This window comes from Larimichthys crocea, chromosome XV (genome assembly GCF_000972845.2).
Source record: "Larimichthys crocea isolate SSNF chromosome XV, L_crocea_2.0, whole genome shotgun sequence".
NCBI classification, from domain to species: Eukaryota; Metazoa; Chordata; class Actinopteri; family Sciaenidae; genus Larimichthys; species Larimichthys crocea.
This window is the reverse complement of record NC_040025.1, coordinates 13,063,334-13,085,552: the sequence shown is the minus strand read 5'-3', so window position 1 is coordinate 13,085,552 and position 22,219 is coordinate 13,063,334. Positions and strand designations below refer to the sequence as shown.

The 22,219-nt window shown below is 40.8% G+C and overlaps 1 protein-coding gene and 1 long non-coding RNA gene across 3 annotated transcripts in view; both read left to right on the top strand.

Annotated features, from left to right (window-relative positions):
- The window catches only part of oprl1 (opiate receptor-like 1), a 77,081-nt gene that overhangs the window by 38,023 nt on the left and 16,839 nt on the right, over positions 1–22,219 (top strand). For both annotated transcript variants that reach the window (XM_019260219.2, XM_019260218.2), the window contains exons 3-5: positions 13,529–13,616; positions 15,166–15,348; positions 16,396–16,486. In XM_019260219.2, the coding sequence (XP_019115764.1) occupies positions 13,529–13,616; positions 15,166–15,348; positions 16,396–16,486 (362 nt within the window). The remainder of the gene's footprint in view (positions 1–13,528; positions 13,617–15,165; positions 15,349–16,395; positions 16,487–22,219) is intronic.
- LOC113747780 (uncharacterized) lies at positions 2,173–3,312 on the top strand. Its single transcript, XR_003463886.1, has 4 exons — positions 2,173–2,413; positions 2,728–2,854; positions 2,966–3,096; positions 3,182–3,312. It is a non-coding gene; the product is annotated as an uncharacterized LOC113747780 (long non-coding RNA).

Here is a 22,219-nt window from a genome sequence, read left to right as displayed (position 1 = left end):
CACATATTGAAAACATGACAGTGACAGCCTGTCCTCTTAAGTTCAAAACAAGGAGACAAACACAACAGTGATTTGAAGAGACGTCCCCAGTGGACAAATGACTGCAGACTCATATTACAGCTGCGAACACAGACAATAGAAGAACACAAGGAACACTGCAGAAGAACTAACGGTGGTTACAACAGCGTTTGATCCATTTTTCTTTTATGTTGGAAGAAAATAAAGAAAATAATTTACAATGGCGCCTTCAATGTTTGCCGTGATCATGCACGACCTTGTGGTTTCCCTTGTATCCTTGTAAGAGGGAACTGTTTGATTGCTTGACAGGTTGTTGACAGGCTTTTGAAATGTGTCACCTTTGCCACGTGTTCTTTACTTGTTCCTCTGTATGATGCTGATACTTAGATAAAGCAAAAATGATTGGATCCATGATTTTTGAAGTGGTTTATTACACCCCAGCATGCTTAGGGAAATTGAAGCAACTTTAAACCAGATGCATTTGATTAATAATACAAAAAGCAATGAGGCAGACTACAAGGGGGAAAAGGCTAATGGATGCTTCTCAAACCAAAGTAATGTGTATAACCAAAAGAGGTCTCTAAAGACTATACTATGCTATACCTGTCCCCAGGTGGTTAACAAGTACCTTGTTTAATGAGTTATTTTAATAAGTAACATTCATAATTTATCACTGAGACCCAGCCACCACGACTGTCAGGCTGTCCAAACTTTAGTAACTTGGTTCCCCAGATGGCATCCTGTGGACTGGAGGGTCGGACCGAGTGCCCCTTCAATCTGGATGGATCCCCAAGCTCTTCATGAAGCTAGAAAGTGATGATGGCCATGGCCTCACCAGCTGGAGCCAATCAGAAACAGGGATCCACACACCTGGCTCAGCATCCACATACAATAAAGGTTCTTCATAGGAGTGTTGGCATGGCTCAACAATCATATAAAGTACAAAGGATTTAGTTAAGTCAAGGTTTTGATTTAGTCAAGTTAGTCCTGGAACAGCATCATCTCGTTGCACCATCTTCTTCTGCAGTGGTTGCCAACTAGATCATCAGAACCAGCAACAGTTCTTGATGTGTTCAGATCTTCAAACAATGGTATTGGACACACTCGATATAACAGGACCTATCAGTGTTATTATAATACCAAGCTTAAGACAAACTGGAACATAAAGCATGTTGAAATAAATCCCTGAAGGTGTCGGCCGTTAACTCACAAACACTCACTGGGGCTTTTGTACTCGCGGCGTCCACTCATGTGCTCATCAGCGCTACTCGAGTCTCTTCTTCTCCGGATTGGATTCTGATTGGTTTAATAAAGTAGGCTTTTGATTTTGTGTGTGAGTAAAAAGCATGTGTTTGAAGTGTGTGTCTGCATATGTATGCGTGTGTAACTCTCCATTATCAGGGTGACCTGTGGGATTAAAGTGAGTGTGATGAATGAAAGAGAACTGAGGGAGCTCTACACTCATTGAACAACTTTACCTTATTGGCCATTAAAGGGACATCTGAATGCTTTATAGCCAGTTAGGTTTCCAGACGAGGCTGTTAGGGGATCAAAGTGGAAGTTAAATGGACACCCGCATCCTCAGCAGCATTTTTAAAAGGTAATTTGGCAAATGAAGCATTATCAAGGGGTTTGATTAAATCTTATTGTCCTCATTGATGCTGCTGAAAGTATGATGGATTTATGAAATACAGATAATTTAGAGCATCTGTCCAGGCTGTGATTGGGACTCACACTTTTTATTATTATTTTTTTATTTTGGAGATGTGCAGATGTCTTTGGATTTCTTTTAGTGCCACCTGTGTAATATTTCACCTATTTGGATTACTGAGTATTCCAACCAACTTATTCACTAAAAAGTTATCGGAGGTGAAAATGCTGTAAATGTTTTCCTATGTTTGATGTTTAATATAAAATATAAAAAAGCTATTTTAAAAACTGCATCGATCTAATCTTTTGGATTGTAAAAAGATAAATCAATGAGTCAGATTAATATATGTGTGTACAGACGTGACTTATAAGATTGTGACATATAAGCAGCCACCATTTAAATTAACATGGCTCAGTGGTGGCTGGTTAATAAAAAGGTGCATGTGCAGCCACAAAGTTTCTCCTCCATTCTGATCCTGTTCCATCCGGATTGGTTTCACCTGTCCCTCATCAGTTTACCTGTGTCTGATTGTCCTGTCTTAGACACAGGTGAAACTGCCTTTAGTCCCTCTGTTGTACTGTGACAGTACTCTTCTGTGTCTGTATTCCTGGTGTTCCCTGGTCTGGATTTTTGTTTATATGGACTTCTGTTGGACGTTTGATTTATTCTTGGACTTCTGTTGGACTTTGTTTTGCCTGGATTTCCCAGCTACTTTGTAGTATTTTGTGTCTTCCTCCTGATTCTGTAAGTCAGTAAATATTTGACTTTTGGTTCACTTTACCTTCATAGTATATTACATCTTTTATCAGTGATTTTATTTATTCGCCTCATAGGACACACAGTTATCAACATGTCCAGTCCATCAGATGGTGACCATGTGACCATTGGCACGTTTTGCACTATTGAATATTTGCGTTGCTTCATAGAAGCAGTGGAATATTAAACAGAATCTGACATCTGAGCTGTGTGTGCTTTAAACGTTGAGTCTATGTTCATGTTTCATGGTCCACGTGCATGAACACTAAGCTCCGTCACCACATTTGATTGGCCTCTTTTAGGAAGTCGCTGCTTTGACCTGAGAAATCGGTGGGGGTTGATAAACTGGGAGCATGTCAGATATAAAACCTGGAGTCAGACCATTAAGTGCTGTGTGTAGACCAGGAGCAAAAGGAGCACTTGACCCAGGTAAATAATCACAATCATTACTGTATTGTCATTTTAAGTGCTTAGAGACGACCTGGGTGGTAACTAATGTTGCAAAGTTCACGAATGTTCACAAATCTCCATCGTTTTCAGATTTGTATCTGTGGAAATTTAATCGAAACTTACCTGACGAGGTGCAGAAAGGCATAGCTGGTATTTTAAAAAGGCTTTTCATGTGATTTAGCTTCAGAGTTCAGTGAGGATATGAAAGGATCATCACAGAGGTGAGTTTGTGCTTAGAAGAAATGTTCTGCTTTCATGCTCTATTGACCAACCGGGTTTTCTGAGTCCTTGTTTGCTTTTCCAAAGTGCTTTTTAGATACTCATTGACCCAGCTGGATCAGTGCTTGTAAGTCTTATGTCAGGAGTGAATAGCTTGAAAGACCTGAACCCTCATCTCTCTGGTGTCCTCCTGTTCAATATCGGCCTCCTCCACTTGCTCTCCGGTGCTCTCATCTGAAGATGAAATAAAAACCTTTTTATCTCAGGTCTTTCTTTGCCTTTGATTTCAGCTTTTTATTTCACTGTTGCTTCTTCGGCATCATAAACCTCCGAGTCACAGGGGTATTTTATGGAGCTTGCGTTCAGTGTTCTTTATTCATCACCATCTTTTCCTCTATGAGGGGAAACAAGGACAAGAAGCTTTTTGTTTTGCTTCAGAGCCTCATTTGTAAATGGAAAGATATCCTTGGCTATGTTTGGTAGTAGTAATAATGTATTGGACTTATCTGTGGATGGAAGTCTGGTTGGACTTTCAAAATAATTTCTGTATTTGAAGCCTTTTTCCTCTTGTCTCTATATGTCATATCATTTCAGGCTCTGCACTCTGAAAATGAGCTTTGCCCTCATTTTTAACACATGAAACCATGACCACCATGACAAAAAGGAGATGTGCTGGCATGAATACAATGTGTGCAGTGTTGTATTTGGCTGCCAAAAAGCAAAGGGCAGGTCTGTTGGCATTCATGACTGAACTCCTAAAGCGTTTGTTTAAAAGCAGCATTGTAATCCTCACAATGCATGCCAAGACTCTGAATCTGATGTTTGACATCGGCATACATGTTTCCATAATCTCTCTAGCTGCGCACTTCGAGCCACTTCTAGCCATGACGGAAAATAATACATCAGTTGGATTGCTTTCAGGGATGCTTAAAGACCTTGAAGAATACGGCTGATGATGTCAGAAGAGGAGAGCTGTGATAATGACACGGTGCCTGTATCTCCTCAGCAGCCGGCGGCTCTGAATTGGATTGTGAGATTGTCATCGAGAAAGGCTTTTCTTCAAGAGCGCTTTCCTCTGAAGACACACGGGGATATGAAAGGGCTTAAACTGTAGCAGCATACAGATAAATAGGTCTTTATGAATCTGTTATTAAAGCACAGAGAGAGTGAGTGGATGAGATACAAAGAGACGCAGGAGAAAGAAAAGGATTTATTGTAAAAGTGATGTTGATCCGGCAGATTTGGCAGAATTCAAGGGCTCTGCTCTGTAATGATGCTTTTTCAAATGCTTCTCCCCGTAACCGTGGCCAGTCTGACGAGAGTTCATACCAGCTTTACACTTCCCACTTCCATTTTAGGCAAAAAAAAGCAACTGAAATAAACCCCCTAGATACATGCAGCCGTACTTTTGGGGTAACTTGTTGACAAAGTCCTAAAACTGTTGTTTTCTGGCTGAGCCGACAAAAAACAATGAAAAATAATTCTGGTTCATGATGTGACAACACTGTGGGTAATAACGGAGAGGTTTAGGCACAAACAACATTAAGTTCAGTTTGTAGTTAACTTGTTAAGGTTAATGAACCTTCATCAAACCTTTTGTAAACTCTAACATTTTATGTACCCATGCTTCCACATTACGTACACAGACTTTGTCACTATTGAATAATGTCCATGACTTCCTCCTTTGTTCCCATATTCACTAAGGCTTCTATGGCTCTGTCCTGGTAATCAATCTACCTATCTCTGTTCCTCACTATGCATTAAGGGTAAGGGTACATGGATTGGTCATCAAAGTACTTTGAGACGTTTTCTTACCACTAATCAGTACATGCTGGTTCCCCAACTTAATCACGACCAAAATAATATCCACCTACTTGTTCTTTGGCCCTATAACATATTTGCTGAGATATCATGCAAGCTGTAGATGATTAAAAATGTCAATATTTAAAAATAGTAACGTTGACGGTTAACTCTTAGCCCTCACTTGTTCTGGAGCTTTTGGTTTTCATTAGCAGATGGAGGCATGGATCTTGTAGATGTTGAAACTTTTTACTTTCACTGTGAAAGCACTTAAGCACATTTAATCATTTCATTTCGATATCAAAATTCCAGTCTAACAAAAACATTTGGAAAGGCTCAAAGAGATGATGAGTAATATAATTTAATACCCATTCAAGTTAGCGGAGGGCTAAACCAGAAGCTACGAGAAGCTTTTGTAAATTTGATGGCCAAGTATGAATCATCCAAACAAACTGAGGATTAAAGTGCTCCAGGGTTCAAATAAACAGTTCCAAACATTTACAGCTCCATATGTCATCTCCACACCAAAAGGTTCTGCATCTGTGAAGATGTAAGAGGAGTGTAGGCAACGTCTCCTTTCACTCTGAGCACATCTTTGTATTATTCTCTGTGCTGGGTCAGGTCTGCTGTTTTTAAGCTCCATGTTACAGGTGTATTTAAGAGCTTTGCATAACTTCGCAGCACAGGTAGTGGGGTTATTCATTCTGTGGAAAGTGTGAATATCAAATATTTGTTAAGTTTCTAAATGAATCTCTGGAAGGCCACTTTTTTGTTTGTGCCTTTTTGTGTGTACACATTTTCATTCAGAGTGACTCACCATGAAATAATGACGTTAGACCAGCAACAAAGGGTCACAAACCTGCAGAGTAGATGACATGAAATATTTATTTGACCCTGGAAACATTTAGCTCAGTGATGAAAGAGAGAAAAGCCAGAGGAGAAATTTTGTCTTCGTCAAAGACGCACAGGCCGACGGATGAAACAATTTTGCCGTTCCTGCGAGGCTAAGTTGGATGAAAAGATTTGTACCACTCTCTTGTTCGTGTGATAACTAGCTTTAACCTTCTTGCTTCAAATACAACTTGTTGCTCAACAGTCCGGGTTCCTTTTTGTATTTTGCACTATATTCTGTGCCACACATTTTAAATAGGAGAGAAGTCTAGTGGACTCTTTTAGTATGAAGCCACACAGTTCGACCTGCTGAATGTGGCTCAGCATCATCTTGCTGAAATAAGCAGGGACCTCTCTAGAAAAGACGTCGTCTGGATGGCAGCATATGTTTCTTAAAAACAGCATTAATGGTGTCAAGTTGCCCAACATGCTTTTCAACTTTGCACTGGTAACAATATGGATGGTCCTTTTCCTTTCTTAATCCAAAACTGCCCGAGGGATTCAGCGTTGGTTCAAATTCAGAACTGATAGTTCAGACTATCAAATGATCCTTATTGAGTTGAGTATCACCTGATATACACAAAACACACACAGCATGAGCTCCTGAAGTCAAGATTTTGTGCCGGCGTGAGAAAGCTCATTCAAGCCGACACATCGCAGACCAGCAGTTTCTGAATAATTCAAAGTCGTTATTAATATTTGAAAGTGAACAGCATGGCGGATGAAAGAGTCATCAGATAGACTCCTTTCATCCTCCAACTGTGAGAAATGGAGCCAAAGAAAAGTCTGTCAGAGATGAACATGGATGACGGAAGAAAGGGGGGAGGATGTGATCGAGGAAAATGAGCTCATGGTGGTACTGGTTCAATGAAGTCAAAAGGACAATGTCATCTGCAAAGAAATGTTGTTACATGTGTCACATTCTCTTGTTCCTGCCGTACAAACGGAGACACTGCAGGTGAATAGAGTTAACAGTTAACTAACGGATACCACCATGAAACAGTTGATCACTTACTTCGAGAGAATTTGCTTTTCGTGTTACAAGTTTTCTGAAATTTTATGTAAACAAGGCATTGAAAAAAACCAAGGTTCAAAATTCTACCAAATCAGATTTATTGCAAAGCAGCTTTTCACATACAAGGAATTTGTCTTGGTGTTGTCGGTGCATAATGTTTGACAAGGAAGAGAAAGCACTAGAAATACTTTAAATCCAGCTGCTGTGGCTGGACAGATATTTACAAGTCAGTGACTGATCAGAATTCAAGGCAGGTCTATTTATGTGCATCTTGAGATATGACAGTATAGTAACACTGACTAACGTCAACTGTAATTTGCCTTTGCCACTCATCTTGTGATCCTTCATCTTGCAGATGGCTGATTTTAATCTCCAGCCTGTGATAAAAATGGAATCGCTGGTATGAATTGCAGAATCTCGACCCCACAGCCCTCAATTATTCACGATGCACCAGCGAATTCGGCACATTTCATTATCTGCCGCGAATGTGTTTCCTGAAAGGTCCGTCGGGGTAATGCATTAATTGCATTTATTAATTATAATATCAAAGTTACAAATATAGGTGAAAGGTTAAGAGGAGACAGTAAAGATAAACAGCTGGAGAGGAAGGTGCAATCAAAGGAGGGAAAGAGAAAATAAATGGAACCGGCACTGTGAGGAAAACAGAGCTGCAAAAATACAGAATTTAAAAATGTGTTATAACTCAATTAACATGAAATAATTCAGTGATCTGCTGCAGGAGAGATAAGTCGGACTTATAGAGTAGCAAGTAGAGAAGTGGTTGGAAATAATTGAACTCTGTTTGGCTGACTGACGTTGTCTATCTCAGGTGGCACCAGAGAAGAACACAGTTCGCCTGCTGTCCTTTGTTACAGGCTAAACAGTGAAATTGCATTTGAAGTGATGGAGGAGGTCAGGCGTGACAATATGGATATGAGTGAGAAGAATGACCCGAAGCAGCTGAAACACAGTTTTCTGCTAATTTTCCGGTAATATGCAGCTAAATCGGGTTCTTCCCAGAAAGAAGACAGGAAACTTTGAAAGGGGAAAAAGACTGAGGCACTGACTGACTCTCGTTTTTCTTCAGCTCAGATTAATGTCTATTGAGGTCAGGAATGAACATCTGAAAATGGAACATTTTAGCAAAGTCTTCATCTAACTTTTAAGTAATGATATAGTGGTGACTTAATTTAGACAAAAGAGACAATTTAAGACCAACCATTGAAGCTGCCGAGCCCGAAAAACGATGTCTTGGCCACGACAGCACAGAGCCTTCCTCGGCGGATTTTAGGGATATTTTTTAAAGTTCATTTGTTTTGGAGAATCTTACAGCAGGATCTTTGTGTCAGTCGATAAGGTTGTGAGCTGCAATTTGCTCGAGTTACCTTGCAGATTGGATTTTGTTCAGAGGACAATACCGGCCTTTGTGTTCATATAAGGACACTGAAAAGGACAGAAGAAGTCAAAAGAGAATTGGAGGGAGAGAGATGAGGAATAATGTGGCAGCAGGAAGAAAACAGAGTAAAGAGGCATGAAGCATTAAGCCCTCTGTCGTGGACGGCTAAATATGTCATGCTTATCCTGAAGACTGAAATCTTTATTTGCAGACAGTGAATGCAAACAGGACAGAGTCAGAGAGATCAGTGGCTTTGACTCTAATGACAGTAGTTTGTCAAAAAAGTTATTATAGTAATAGTACAAATCTGTATTCAAGGTCTCAATGCTACTATTTAATTTGTCAGCGTGTCAGTCTCCCTCATCCAAAAGAGTTTTTCTTAAGGCGGGGACACACTTTACAATGAACTGAACCAATTATGAACATGAGGTAAACGTGACAACTGATGACAAGTCTTCAGATCCAGACGCTGCTTAATGTTCTTCCAAGCTTAACATTCAAGTGCGCCTCACTCGCCTCCTCGCCTTCACTCCCACTGAAGTTTATACATCGTCCACACCTTTCCATCCGGGATGTCACTGTATATACACATCGCAGCCTGGTGGTTGCCGTCTTAAACCCATTAATTTATAACTTCATAACATTTTTCATATTGTTCTTTTTGCTTAATTAGTCACACATATGGGATTTTCCAGGGGAAAACATGTCATCATCGGCCTGATCTTTGAGCAGTTTCTTTCTAAAGGAAGTTGATGTATGAGACAGTTGTTGCCCTTATCAAACACTTCCTGTAAACACATGACTAATTGAGCCACGGCATTAAAAACACCCCGCTCCTGTTTCCTGGTACAAAGTTATCGACTCGGCATATTGATTAGTTTTCTTCTTTCTGCTGCCGTGCTCTTCATCTTTGTGAGGTGACTTGTCTTTTGAAACACCTTTTATTATCACACATGAATAACTCGTTTATCTTCTTTTGTATTCAAAGACCAAACAAGATGTTCCTACAGTGTATCGTCAAAGCAACGACATTGACGCAACTCCTCCTCAACTGCAGCACTGAAAGTTGCCCTCTTTGAAAGGAAATTAAACGGACAAGTAGGAGAACATGCTTCTTAACAGCAGCTACTGTGAGAACTAATCTTCACGCAGCATGTTACCGACTGTATGGCTTCTCTATAAGCAGCGCTCGCCTCTTTGTCCTTTCTTCTCTTGGCCTCTTTACTTTTCTTCATCTTTTCTCTGCTGTTACTGCAGCCGCCAGGAGCCTTGAACTCATAATTAAAATGCAATTATAGTTTCAGTGAATGACAGAAAGAAAGGAATGATGAAAGGAGAACGTAAAGTAGTGTAAGGAACACAGGCTGAATATCAACAGTTTCAATAGAGAGAGAAAAGAGAAAGTGGTTCTGAGCCGGAGAGGCAGAAGAAAAGATGGATGTGAAGAGGCTCATGGAAAAAGAAGACGAGATGTTCAGGTGGATAGAAAAAGACAGAGATGGAGGGTGTGGCTGGATAGACTCAGTCCCTGATGTAAAGAGGCGAGGAAAGCTGAACAGCTATAAAATATTCTCTCTGAAGACTCTCCGGCCTACAAGTCTTCAGTACGCAGAGAGGAGGAGGAGGGGTGGACAGTCAGAGAAAGAAAAAAGTTGAGGACGAGTACGAAAAGGCACAGAGAGACGGAGGATTAGAGAAGATGAAGCAGGATAGAGACAAGAAAGATGAGGGAATAAATGAGATGGACAGATATTCTAAAAGTGAGGTGCTGCTGGCGAGGATGAAGAGGGAGACGGAGGGAAGAAGCTGAAGAAAAGTAAAGCGGGGTTAGAAAGGATGGAGAGGGGGGAAGATGCAGAGATGGAGGAATGGGAAAATAGGTGATGATGAGCAACAGTACAAAGGCAAAGATGCATGAAAGGAGAACTGGAATCAGAAAGGTGAGAAATGCGAAGATCCTTAAACATTTCCATAAGAAAAAGCCAAATATAACTTCACATTGTTTACTGGAGGCAGAACCATGAATGCAATGACTGAAGTCTGCATATACTGTCCGTATAAGAGTCATAAACCATATGTACATTTAGATTATCGATCGCTTTTGTCATTCAAAATCTACAGTTCAAAACTGCCTTCCAAATGTGGCTGAAAATAACGAGGCGGACTGAAATGAAATTGCTACATATCAGCTCTGAAGATCACGTCATGTGTCCTCCTATGAGGAGAATTATTTTAGTCGATGGCTCCTTTTATCCTTGGTTTAATTCATCAGCATTCTCCTTCCACGCCGATGACATACCTCTGCATATAGCCATCAAATCTCTTTTCGTTACACGATCCAAATTAAAGTCCCTGATGCAAAGAGAGGAGGAAAGCTGAACAGCTATAAAATATTCTCTCCTAAGACTCTCCAGCCTACAAGTCTTTGGTATGCAGGGAGAAGGAGGGGAGGAATGTCAGAGAAGGAAAGAAGTGGAGGACAAAAAGACGGAGCGAGAGACGCAGGATTAGGGGAGATGATGTAAGGAGATGAGATGGGTAGAGAGGGAAGAACGAGATGGACAGGAGCAGAAATGCATTCAAAACGTGAGGAGGAGGAGGAGGAGGAGGGGGTTAAGGTGCTGGAAAGGTGGATGAAGAGGGAGGAGGAAGGAAGGAATCTGAAGAAAAGCGAGAGAAAGGATGGGAAGGGAAGATGCAGTGGTGGAGGAATGGGAAAATAGTTATGTGAAGGAAAGCAAAAGTATAAAAGATGAAGGTGCATTGAGGGAGAAGTGGAGAGAGGAGTGATGAAGCAGAAAGAGACAGAATATGTGGTGATCCTTAAAGGGTTCAAAATTTCCATAAGAAAAACCCTGTGGAAAATGCTGCAAATATAACTATTAATATTCAGTTTTCTGGGCTGAGGCAGAGTAGAAAATGCAATGATTGATTGAAGTATATGTATATTATCCATACAACAATCAAACATATGTAGATTAAGTTATCGGTGGCTGTGGTCACTTGTTCTGCCTGTGAAGTGATCCCTGTGGAGATCCACGCTCCTTGTTCTGTGCATCCCAAATTTAGCTTGAAATAATGAGGCCGACTGAAATTAAACTGTTTACATATCAACTCTATAGATCCTGTGACTAAAAAGAGACACTGCCTGCTCACACTGTGCAACTAAGTCAAGTAACCGTAGCTATAACTGTCTTAGGTTGTCACAAAGTTTTCAGAAGACATTGCTGAATCAGTCTCGGTCCATATTTATCCTTTCTTGTGAGTCATAACTGTTTTGTCCTGGTCTGACAGTGACTGCTCGCAGTGTTTCTTATTTGTCTGCATAACTCCAGTAACCTCAAAAATTGCAGCATATTCTTATTTGTTAGACGACTATGAGTTCTCTGGGGTTGTTTTTGTATTTTTAGTTATGCAGAATCTTGGCTGAATTTTTTCATATAATGCTGTTGTCAGTCTGAGCACAGTCTCAGGATGGGTTGGAAATCACGTACTGCCTGCTGCATATTCTGTGGCGGCTGTGGCTCAGGTGGTAGAGCAGGTTATGTTCTAATGATCTCCAAGTCCAAGTGTCGTCACTCAAAAACGCTGCTGGTGGGATGACTCCGTGTGGAGAAGTGACAAACACAGGGTTTGCAAATAGAGTTCAGGATTTATCTCTATGTGTTTCGGTATGACAGAGGAACGATGACGTCCTTCAGCAGCTCTTTTACTGTCTCCTTTTTATGCTGCCATTTCATAACTTTCATTACTTGTTTGCAGCTGCTAAGTCTTATATTTAGATGTAGGTGTAAAGTGTCATAAAAACTATTGAACGCATCTTCAATTGAGCTTCCTGAGACCTGCATGAAAGAAACCAGGAAGAGCTGAGAGTGTGGAGAAGTCAGAGGAAGGTAATGGGAGGGATGAAAGGGTAAAAGACTGAAAGACACAGATGTTGAGATGCAAGGGAATGGAAGAGTTCGGTAAACGGCATCTGAAACTGGAGAAAAAGGGGACGCAAGGAGGAAGAAAGAGACAGAGAATGGATGAAAGAAAGAAGGGGATGTGTCGAGGAGAAAAGGGAAGGGTGCAAAAAAAGCCCGAGGCCAGACTGAATGAAGGGGGAGAGAGGAGAAGGGGAGAGAGGAGAGGGGGAGAGAGGAGAAGGGGAGAGAGGAGAGGGGGAGAGAGGAGAGGGGGAGAGAGGCGGAAATGTTTGACTGCAATGCGTTTTCTGTGAAGTTTTATTCAGGGCAGCTGAAGCAGAACAGCCTCGAGTTTGTTTTCAAGGTGAGCAGGCAAAAACCTGCAAAGACGGACACGTGCAACAAAATGATTTTTAATAAAATTGATATCAATGTTCAGTGGCTGCAGAGAGAGTCATCATCATCATCATTATAATCTCAGGCTGTCTTCTGTTCTGCAAGTGCACTCCAGTGAATATCAAACAGGTCGTTTTCATAGGAAATCTCAAAAAACTATTTTGTGTATTGTGTTGTGTGTGTCCCAAAAACATAAGAACAAAATATTAAAAGAAAAGGGCAGAGACACACATCAGATGAGTCCAAACGGAGAACTAAACCTGACAGAAACGAGGAAATCAAAAACAAAGAAGCAACACAAACTTCAAGACCACAGGGGGGACAGACAGATCTACACAGAAGCCACAGAGCCCAGTAGAGTGGACACATGACGTTTGACCTTTCACCTTTTCACCGAAACACAGCGAAAACCAACTCCGTCAACTCTCAGACGGACGCACAGCATTTATCTAGTTGCTATGACTACAGCCAATCACAACCCTCCAACGTACAGGGTTTATCTAGTTGCTATGACTACAGCAGTATGGGGTTTATCTAGTTGTGCTCCCCTTTGGTGATGTTTGTTGACGTCGTCATCAGGCGAAGGACCCCGAGCCGATCCAGCCGACCAATCAGTGGAGTTGAGTCTTAAAAACAGCGATGAACAGAAAAACAACGAGCTAAAAGTCAGGAGAGGTATTTTACATCCCCATGAAGTCAAAACTGATGTTTAAGTGTTTTTATCACATATGTTTACCCGCTGTATGTCACTTATACACCAGTGTCTGACCTGACAATAACAAGAAAGTCAAATTTACCTACTGCTGCGTCCGATGTTAAAAATATCCTCAGTCCAAATCTCATTCTAACCAACAATTGTGGCAGCAGCGCCTCACAAAGACGACGCACCTGCAGCCACACAGAGACTCTGTTTGTTATTCAGACTGGATTGAATCCTGAATTGTCTGCAGACACTTGATTAAGGTGTTAAAGGTGTGTGACCTACAGTGGAAATGAGCTGAACTTTTGTCTTTCTTGTGTTTCCTCAGATACACAAAGATGAAAACTGCCACGAACATCTACATCTTTAACCTGGCTCTGGCTGACTCTTTGTTTCTGGCTACCTTACCATTCCAGGTATGACTTCATCAGCCACCTACACACATGTAACAGATTACAAGTATTTAAAAATATCTGCAAATCATTTTTTTCTCAATATTAAAATCTCATTGAATTATAATAAAATAAAAAATATGAATGTTTATTTGCAGAATAAGGTTAAGTCAGTTGAGATGAAGTTGCATTATTATAGTAGATCCAATAAACAATCAGCCTCTTATTTAATCTTGTCAAAGATGAACTGAGGTTAATGTGACACCTGCATGTTGCATTCTGATCGAATTCATTTTTACCCACTGGGACTCTAAAAACAATTAAATTGCACATCATGTGTTAAAAAAGCTCTCCTAGTTTACTCCATTTAACAACGGTCCATTACAAAACAGCAAACCCACGTCCTGGTGAGGCAGCAGCGCTTGTAATAATCCAATAAAAAGATTCAAATGTTTTTTTCCATTCATAGAATCATAATTAAGAAACTGAAGACAACACGGATCAATTCTTTTTAAGGATATTCGTTGAAGGATCAACCAAAACTCCAGTTCAGCTCAGACTAAAGAGGGAGGTGCACATTATTTTATATATCTATGTTTATTTCTGAAATATTTGCATGCATGTAGCTTTTATTTAATAAAATGCAACATGATGTATTTTCTAACCAAGTTCACACACTCTGAAGTCTGAGCAAAAGAGATTTTATTAATCCCTCAATGGGGAGATCCTATACATTTTACATTTTACATTTATAGATCATAAATACATTTACTTATTTTACTTTAATCACTGCTTATAGACATGCAAATGTAGAGAAATGGTGGCGCTGCTGTGGGGACAGTTCGAGGTCATGAAACGGCACCTCCACGCTTCGTACCCGTGGACTGGTAGACGTGCCGGTTCATCCCCTCCTCTACCAACTATATATGACAACCTTCCTCTAAAGGTCCTCTGCGTGCATGTGTGAATATTTATGTGTATGATTAGTAACAACTGAGTGTAATTGAATTTACCTAAGTGGGATTAATAGAGTAAGATTCAATTAAAATACCATGCCCACGACTGAAAACTAATGTATCTTTGCATGATGCATTGTGGAGATATTATACAAACATAAAGACTTATTTGGATTGTTTATGACTGATATTAAAATATTAGCCTCGTTTCAGTGATTTATTGCTTTGTGCCGTATCAGGCAGTGCATCTGGCCAGTATGTTGTCAGGTGATAAATCACTTCAGAGCGTCATAAAAGTTTTTCATAACTCCTCTTCAATCTTCATGGATATATTCTGGCTCAAATGTTTTAAAACTTTTCATAAATCGATTTATTTTCATCAATTCACTGTTAAAACACAAAAAAACTGATTGCGTGATTCAAGTTTTTTCTGTCTTGCCAGCATCTGGATGTTCTGGATTTTCATCAGTCACTGGTTGTCAGCTTCACTGCGCTGATTTATTTCCACTCCGTTGACTAATTAACTGTTCAAAGTCGCATTCCAGAGGAGATGGAGTTCTTTGTTCTGCCTCCAGTTGTGTTTCTATGTTCATTCTGTCATTTCTGGATGTTTCCAGGGCACAGATGTGTTCTTGGGCTTCTGGCCATTCGGAAACGCCCTGTGCAAGGCGGTGGTGTCCATCGACTACTACAACATGTTCACCAGCACTTTCACCCTGACGGTGATGAGCATGGACAGGTACGTGGCCGTTTGCCACCCTGTCAAAGCGCTGGACATGAGGACTCCACACAAGGCCAAGGTAAGAAGGTTTCATTTCAAAAGTGTCTTCACCTGACACCTCTTTTATTCTCCCTGAAATGACCGCTGACATCACTTCAAACATTGTTGTCATGTCATGAATCCATTAAAACCTTCAAAAACGCGGCAAAAATCTGGTTGCACAGAGTTGCACGACCCAAAACTTTGAGTTCCATTTCTATCGGCATGTATATGATGGTATGAGAAAGCTATTTTAGCAATGTCTTCAACAGACTTTAAAGAGTAAACATTCGGCTCTGTGCTGACACAAACGCACCTTTTCATGCACTGATGAAAATTTGACAAAATGAAGAAACACTAAGACAGCAGAAGATGATTTGTGGGGTTTTTCCGCCCAATAATCGTCCTCATCACAGAGATCCTTTCAAATTTTACTTCAAAGGGGAACTCACATCGATTTTATACATGGAAGTCTGTTTAGAGTTCTTGGTGAGTACTACTGCATATGTGAAGACGTAGGATAAAGGGATTGGTTGCAAAATGTGATGTGCCTGCTCCTCGAGCTCAGCACCCATCAGCTACCGCAGCAGCTAACTGGAAATGTATTTTGAGCTTCCAGTGTGGCCATATCTGAAAACGGATAATGGATATCCAGGCCAAGACTTTCTCTGCAGTCCCATTAGGAACTTGATAGTCAGGAATGATGAGAAAGACAAATTTCTACTAATCTCTATAAAAAGTTATCTGCCGTTGAATGCAGACAACTTTCAAAGAAAAGTTTAATTATCATCAGACGATCGCTGATTTTGCATTTCGGCCAAATGCTGCATTCAAGACAACTTGTAACTTGCAGATTTGCCTGACTTTAATTAAAATAATACATACTACCACATAGTAAAAATTTCAGGGCTTGTATTTAAATGCTGTAAAATATGTTTTTCATGTTTGGCCTTCTGACTGGAAAGCAGAATAACACTGAACTGTCAGCTGTTTGGTGCACTGAGGTTATGATGTTGACATAAGGATAATTAAATGCATCTTACCATGTGACCACTTCACCATCAGCGTCATGTCATTGTGCACACAGGTGGTGAATATCTGTGTGTGGGTGCTGGCTTCAGCCTTTGGCGTCCCGGCCATGGTCCTGGGAAATGTGGAGGAGGAACAGGAGCATAACAGTAAGTATACATACATGTACCTCCACACATATGGCAGGTATGTATGTCCTGACCTGTACGTGACACAAACAGTATATATCTGCATACATTCTGCACCGCCACATGTATTTGTGTGGATTTTTATGCCTAGTTAATGCGCAAAACAATACAGAGCAACGTGAGTGCAACAACAGACACGGTGGGTGTGGAATGGTGTATTTCATGAGACTGCTTCAAGGTGTGATGCGAGTGAACCCATTTACACGTGCTGTCCCAGTTTTTAAAGCTTTTTATTGCACAGCATCCGACTAATATCCTCAGCACATGTCGTTGTGCCATGCCGTTCTTTCAAACAGTTTGAAAGAGATTTGAAAGCTGCTGTCTGCCACAACTCCTCCACACGATGCAGCAGGTGCACGTTTATATATCTGACAGAACAGAAACTTTCCAGCTCTAAACATAAGAACTCATGTTGATCAGACCAATGAGATGAAAGGAGCTACCTGTTATGGTTTTATGATTAAAAGTCAAGTGAAGATTTATTTGTAACATGTGGTACAAAGTCTGTGTAGCTTTATTGAATAAAGGCAGTTCAGAGCACTGGAAAAAACACGGCACATAAATATGAATGCCTGAGATGAACTGAATGCATTCAGCTAAATTTAATTCAATCAGTAGTTTTCACAGAAACTATTATGCAAGTAAAGCAGCGCTGTAATCCATTAAACAAGAAAGAAATAATACACACACACACACACACACACACACGTATCACTGCTGTCCGATGCGTCACCTTTAGAATGTTGGTCAACAATATATACAAAATAAACTGCTGGGTGTGAATATACAGTATAGATGGCAGCATATAATACACTATATACACATGATATACAGAGTAAGACAGTATAAATGGTATATGTGGGGTTGGTTTGGGTTGGGTTGTGTTGGGTTGGGTTGGGTTGTGTTGGTTTGGTTTGTGTTGGGTTGTGTTGGGTTGGTTTGTGTTGGGTTGTGTTGGGTTGGGTTGGTTTGTGTTGGGTTGGGTTGGGTTGTGTTGGTTTGTGTTGGGTTGGGTTGGTTTGGGTTGGGTTGTGTTGTGTTGTGTTGGGTTGGGTTGGGTTGGTTTGGTTTGGTTTGTGTTGGGTTGTGTTGTGTTGGGTTGTGTTGGTTTGGTTTGTGTTGGGTTGGTTTGTGTTGGGTTGGGTTGGGTTGTGTTGGGTTGGTTTGTGTTGGGTTGGGTTGGGTTAGGTTGTGTTGGGTTGTGTTGGGTTGGGTTGTGTTGGGTTTGTGTTGGGTTGGTTGGTTTGTGTTGGGTTGTGTTGGGTTGGGTTGGGGAAGTTCAGTCAATTCACGCGTAGATTGTGAGATCACCTCTGTGCAGTTCAGCAGGGTGACAGCTGATGGGAGGAAGCTGTTCCTTCAGTTTGATTAGGCCAATGTGCTCTGTGGAAACAGTTTAGCAACTGAGGTGGACGTAAAACAGGAGAGTCGAGGCTTCGGGACGACCCACGCGACATCTATCACGCTAATCTCTGAGCCTGATATAAAAGGAACAAATAAACAGACTTTTCTGTTCACACATCGGACGTGTCAAACACAACCTGACTCTACTGTGGTCGATCAAAACATAAGCACGTCATCTTCTTCTTAAACTCACAGATGGGTTGCAATATGGTCGTTGTCCATTGCTCATTTGTTGAACAACAGTCCTGCAACATTCAGAAAGTCCCAAACCTAGTCTAGTGATATTGTTCATGTTCGGTAACATCTGGAAGATCCATTAATTATTTTTTTTTTCTTCCATTCCCTCATGTGACCAGAAACATGGTTGGTTATATATTTCCCTCAGGTGCTTCCAAATTCAAACCAATCCACTTTTTTTAACTCACACTGAGCTCAGCCTTGAGTGGCAATCAGAACATTTTTACACGTGCATCTTCCAAATGTTATGCAGGTGGTGTGTAATTTTCTTGGCAGCCTCTCCTGTGCTGACGTGTACCAAAAAAAGTTCAAATTTGATTCACTTTACTTCCAAGCTGCAGGATGCATAAAGTGACGAAACTGTGGTTCTGAATGTATTTTGAAGAAAATAAAGAAAAGGTTTGTTGTAAAAAAACACTTTGCAGATCTCAGGGGAAACGTGTCACATACTTTAAATTCTTATAAACTTTACATATAGCTAGTCACAACATTATATCAGCATTTATTAATAAAAAGTAATTTACTTCAGTCAGGTCTTCCTGATTGAATTATGCATATCATTGTTTCCACACCTTTGAGTAGATTTATGAGGTGAGTTTATGACTAACTCTGCAGAGCTGCAGACGCAGACAGTTTTTGCTGCTGCACTCTAAATTCTTTGATACATGTAAATCCGAAGATTAAGTTGGTTTTATGTTGCTGATGCTCCTTTTCTGCCACATTAATACCCTTCGAGATGAGGCTATAATTCCCCATGCTTCACAACTATATCTACTTTCTCTTTTTTTTTTTTATCTATTACCTTCTTCTCTTCGAGGAGCTGGTGCCAAGAGACATCCGATCGACCTCTAACATTAAGACTGATTTCAAGACGGTGCTCAATACAGCATTACCTGAAGTTCAGTAATTAAATCTAGTCTGGCCTCGGCCCTCCCTTCCTGGATGCACAGCTGAACTCCATTTTCCGTAATGAGATGTCAGTCTATCAGGCGCTCGACCTCTCGATGTAGGTTAACCTCCTCTGCTCTGCTGCTGCAACATGCAACCGTCTGAACGGAGGGAGGTTCATTTAATCTTCATGGTTCACATAACTGTTTTAATAAAAGCTTGCATTCGTGAGTTCGCTTCCTTATCACCTCTGTCGAAAGCTGCACGTGTGCAGTAATGATTGATCAGGATGTAGCAACATGTGGAATCGATCTCTGCAGATCTGTGCTCTGTCGTCAAACTGGCCTCATAACATTCAACGACATCTTCATGACCACAAGACCACGACAGTATGTTTGAGGTCATGACACGTAGCATTAACACAAAGAGTTAAGTCAACACATACATAGTTCCTTAATTAAGCCTGCAGTTGTTGTTTTTTTTATGATTAGGGTTGTGTTCGTTAATATCAAGTTGTCATATCTGTTGTCAGTTGATTTAGTGGAGAGAAAGTGCACAGGTCCAAGACGTCTTATGCTGAAAGGTTTATTGAAGCTCGGCCAAGGGGAATGGAGGATTTGTCAATACATGGTGCCACCTCAGTTCTCTCTGGCTCGTCTATGCTCTCTAACCCGAACTGGTTATGAATCTACAAACAAGGGAATATGTTTTTAAACCCTCAGTGTTCCTTCTACATTATGTACCTGTCTGTTGTGTCGAGGGAGTGAGTGCTCATGTGGCAAGCCAGAACAGGTATCTCACAAAATCTAAATGTAGCATTCAAAAAGTTACATATTGGACATTGGACAACATTCATAAAGTTCTCATGTGCATGACCGGTGTCATGTCAGTCTCGCATGCATTTCTTCAAATGTTAATGAGCCGTTAAGATGTTGATTAACTTCACATGCTGAATAATTTCCAAAGACATCATGAGGCAAGAGAGGAAGTGATTTTATAGAATATTAATAACTAAATGGCAAAATGAGCAAAGACGAGTGAAATCAAAGTCCAACCTGAATTGTTAACATTTCATTTCATCATTTTATTTTAATAAATGATGAAATTAAAAGAGGAATAATTAGGCGAGACCAAGAGTTCATCACACTTACAGTGCTTATTAATGAAGGCATCAATGGGAAAACATTTTTTTTTATAAACCCATCACTGATGCAGAATGTGAGAGGGAACAAAGAACGTCTTTCAGAAAACAGAACTGCTGCCTCTCGTGCTCCAAATATAATTAAAGCTATTTGGCCTTTTCTGTGAGAGTAAATGAAAGGAAATGAACATCGCAGACACCTTCTGCATGTCTGAATGGCACAGAGCCATTACTTTATCAGCAGTGTTACATATTTCACAAAGCGCCTACGGTTCCATTTAAAGTACTGGATTCTTACAAAAGTTTCTAAGACTGTTGGGAAGTTTGAACTCTTCATCACAGTCCCTTTGATACCTGATAACACCTGATGGATAACAGCAGCTTCACTCTCTCTTTGAAATAGACTCGTTTCATTTCTCTTCTTAAAGCTGCTTATCGGTTTCTACTGAGTGGATCCAGCTGGGTCCTTCTCCTCTATACGCTGTGTGTGTGTGTGTGTTTGTTGCCATAGATCACCTCTGTCAGGCATTCACATATTTTAGTACAGGACACACACACACACACACACACACACACGTTTATAGTGTAATATTAATGGAAACGCTTTGCAGTGGAACAGATTATTCTCTGCAGTTGAGTGTGTGTGCTTAAAGCAGTGCATTTGCCATATAGGGTTATGCGCGTATGATGATGAGCATCTCTGAGAGTGTGTGTGTGTGTGTGTGTGTGTGTGTGTGTGTGTGTGTGTTATCCGATCGTGCTGGCAGCCTGAGATATCGTGACAAACTTTCTGTTGGAGTTTGGAGCTCGCAGATGGCTGCTCGTCTCCTAAAAAGGTAAAAAAAAAACCTAAAGAGTTCTGCTCGGTTTCTACGGTAACAAGTGCACAAAGACTTTAAAGGGGCAATACGTAAAGTTTTATACAAACCAAACGCAGGAAATGACCCGGCAATACGTAAAGTTTTATACAAACCAAACGCAGGAAATGACCCGAACGCGTCATCAGTAGGTAAACAGGGTTGTTAATTAAGACGAGTGGCTCAACGTTTCTTCTGCAGCTGCCGAGATTTCTGCGTCATTTAACTAAAATTCTGGCTTCTGTTCTGTTTTGGAACCAAAAATAAATCCCGCCCACAGCAGAGAGACTGTTATGACAGAGACTTTACGGTTTATGACATGTTTAGCCGAAGTCAGGAAGGAGAGGACGAGTTTATAGCTGTAATTCATATCGCTGCCGTAATTCATTCTCATATATGAAAACAAATGTGTTTTATTTAGAATCATTTAAAGGTCAGGCTGTTTTAGATGTCTGTACATAAACATGGTTTCAAAAGGGTCTGAATAAATGTACCCACCCACACACACCCTGCATCATTACACTGACATGAATGCGTTGTGAGCAGTGTTACCATCTACAGTTCATAATGTCATTTAAAGATTTAGAGAAATGCTTTGCACTTTACAACATCAGACCTTACCTGACTCAACATGTTACCCAACTCCCGACACAGGCTGTGGTCATCTCCAGACTAGATTCCTGTACCGTCCTCCTGACGGGCCTCCCAGCCTGCACAGTGAAACCCTTTCAGATGATCCAGAACGTGGCGGCTCGTCTGGTGTACAATCAACACATATGTTACCTCACGACCGCTGCGTTCCTCCAATGAGCGACGCCTGGCTCTGCCGCCCGTACGCTCAGGACAATCCAAACTTTTCTGTCTGTTGTTCCCGTTGGTGGAACGTCCTACCAGAACCTCCTGAAGACCTCCAGCTCTTCAGAGAGGACCTCCTCTACAACAACTATTTATTATAAATCCACCCCTTTAAGAACTGTCACAGCACTTACTGCTGCACTAATACTTTCCAATCGCACTGTACCTTGACTGTTTCCCTGCTTTGGATAAAAGCGTCAGCTAAAAGACTGAATGTAAATGTAAATGTATAGAATATTACTTCACAGGCTCTGGAAAGGGAAAACATAGCTTGTCGCTGAGGCAAAGAGAAGGACAGATATCAACAACATC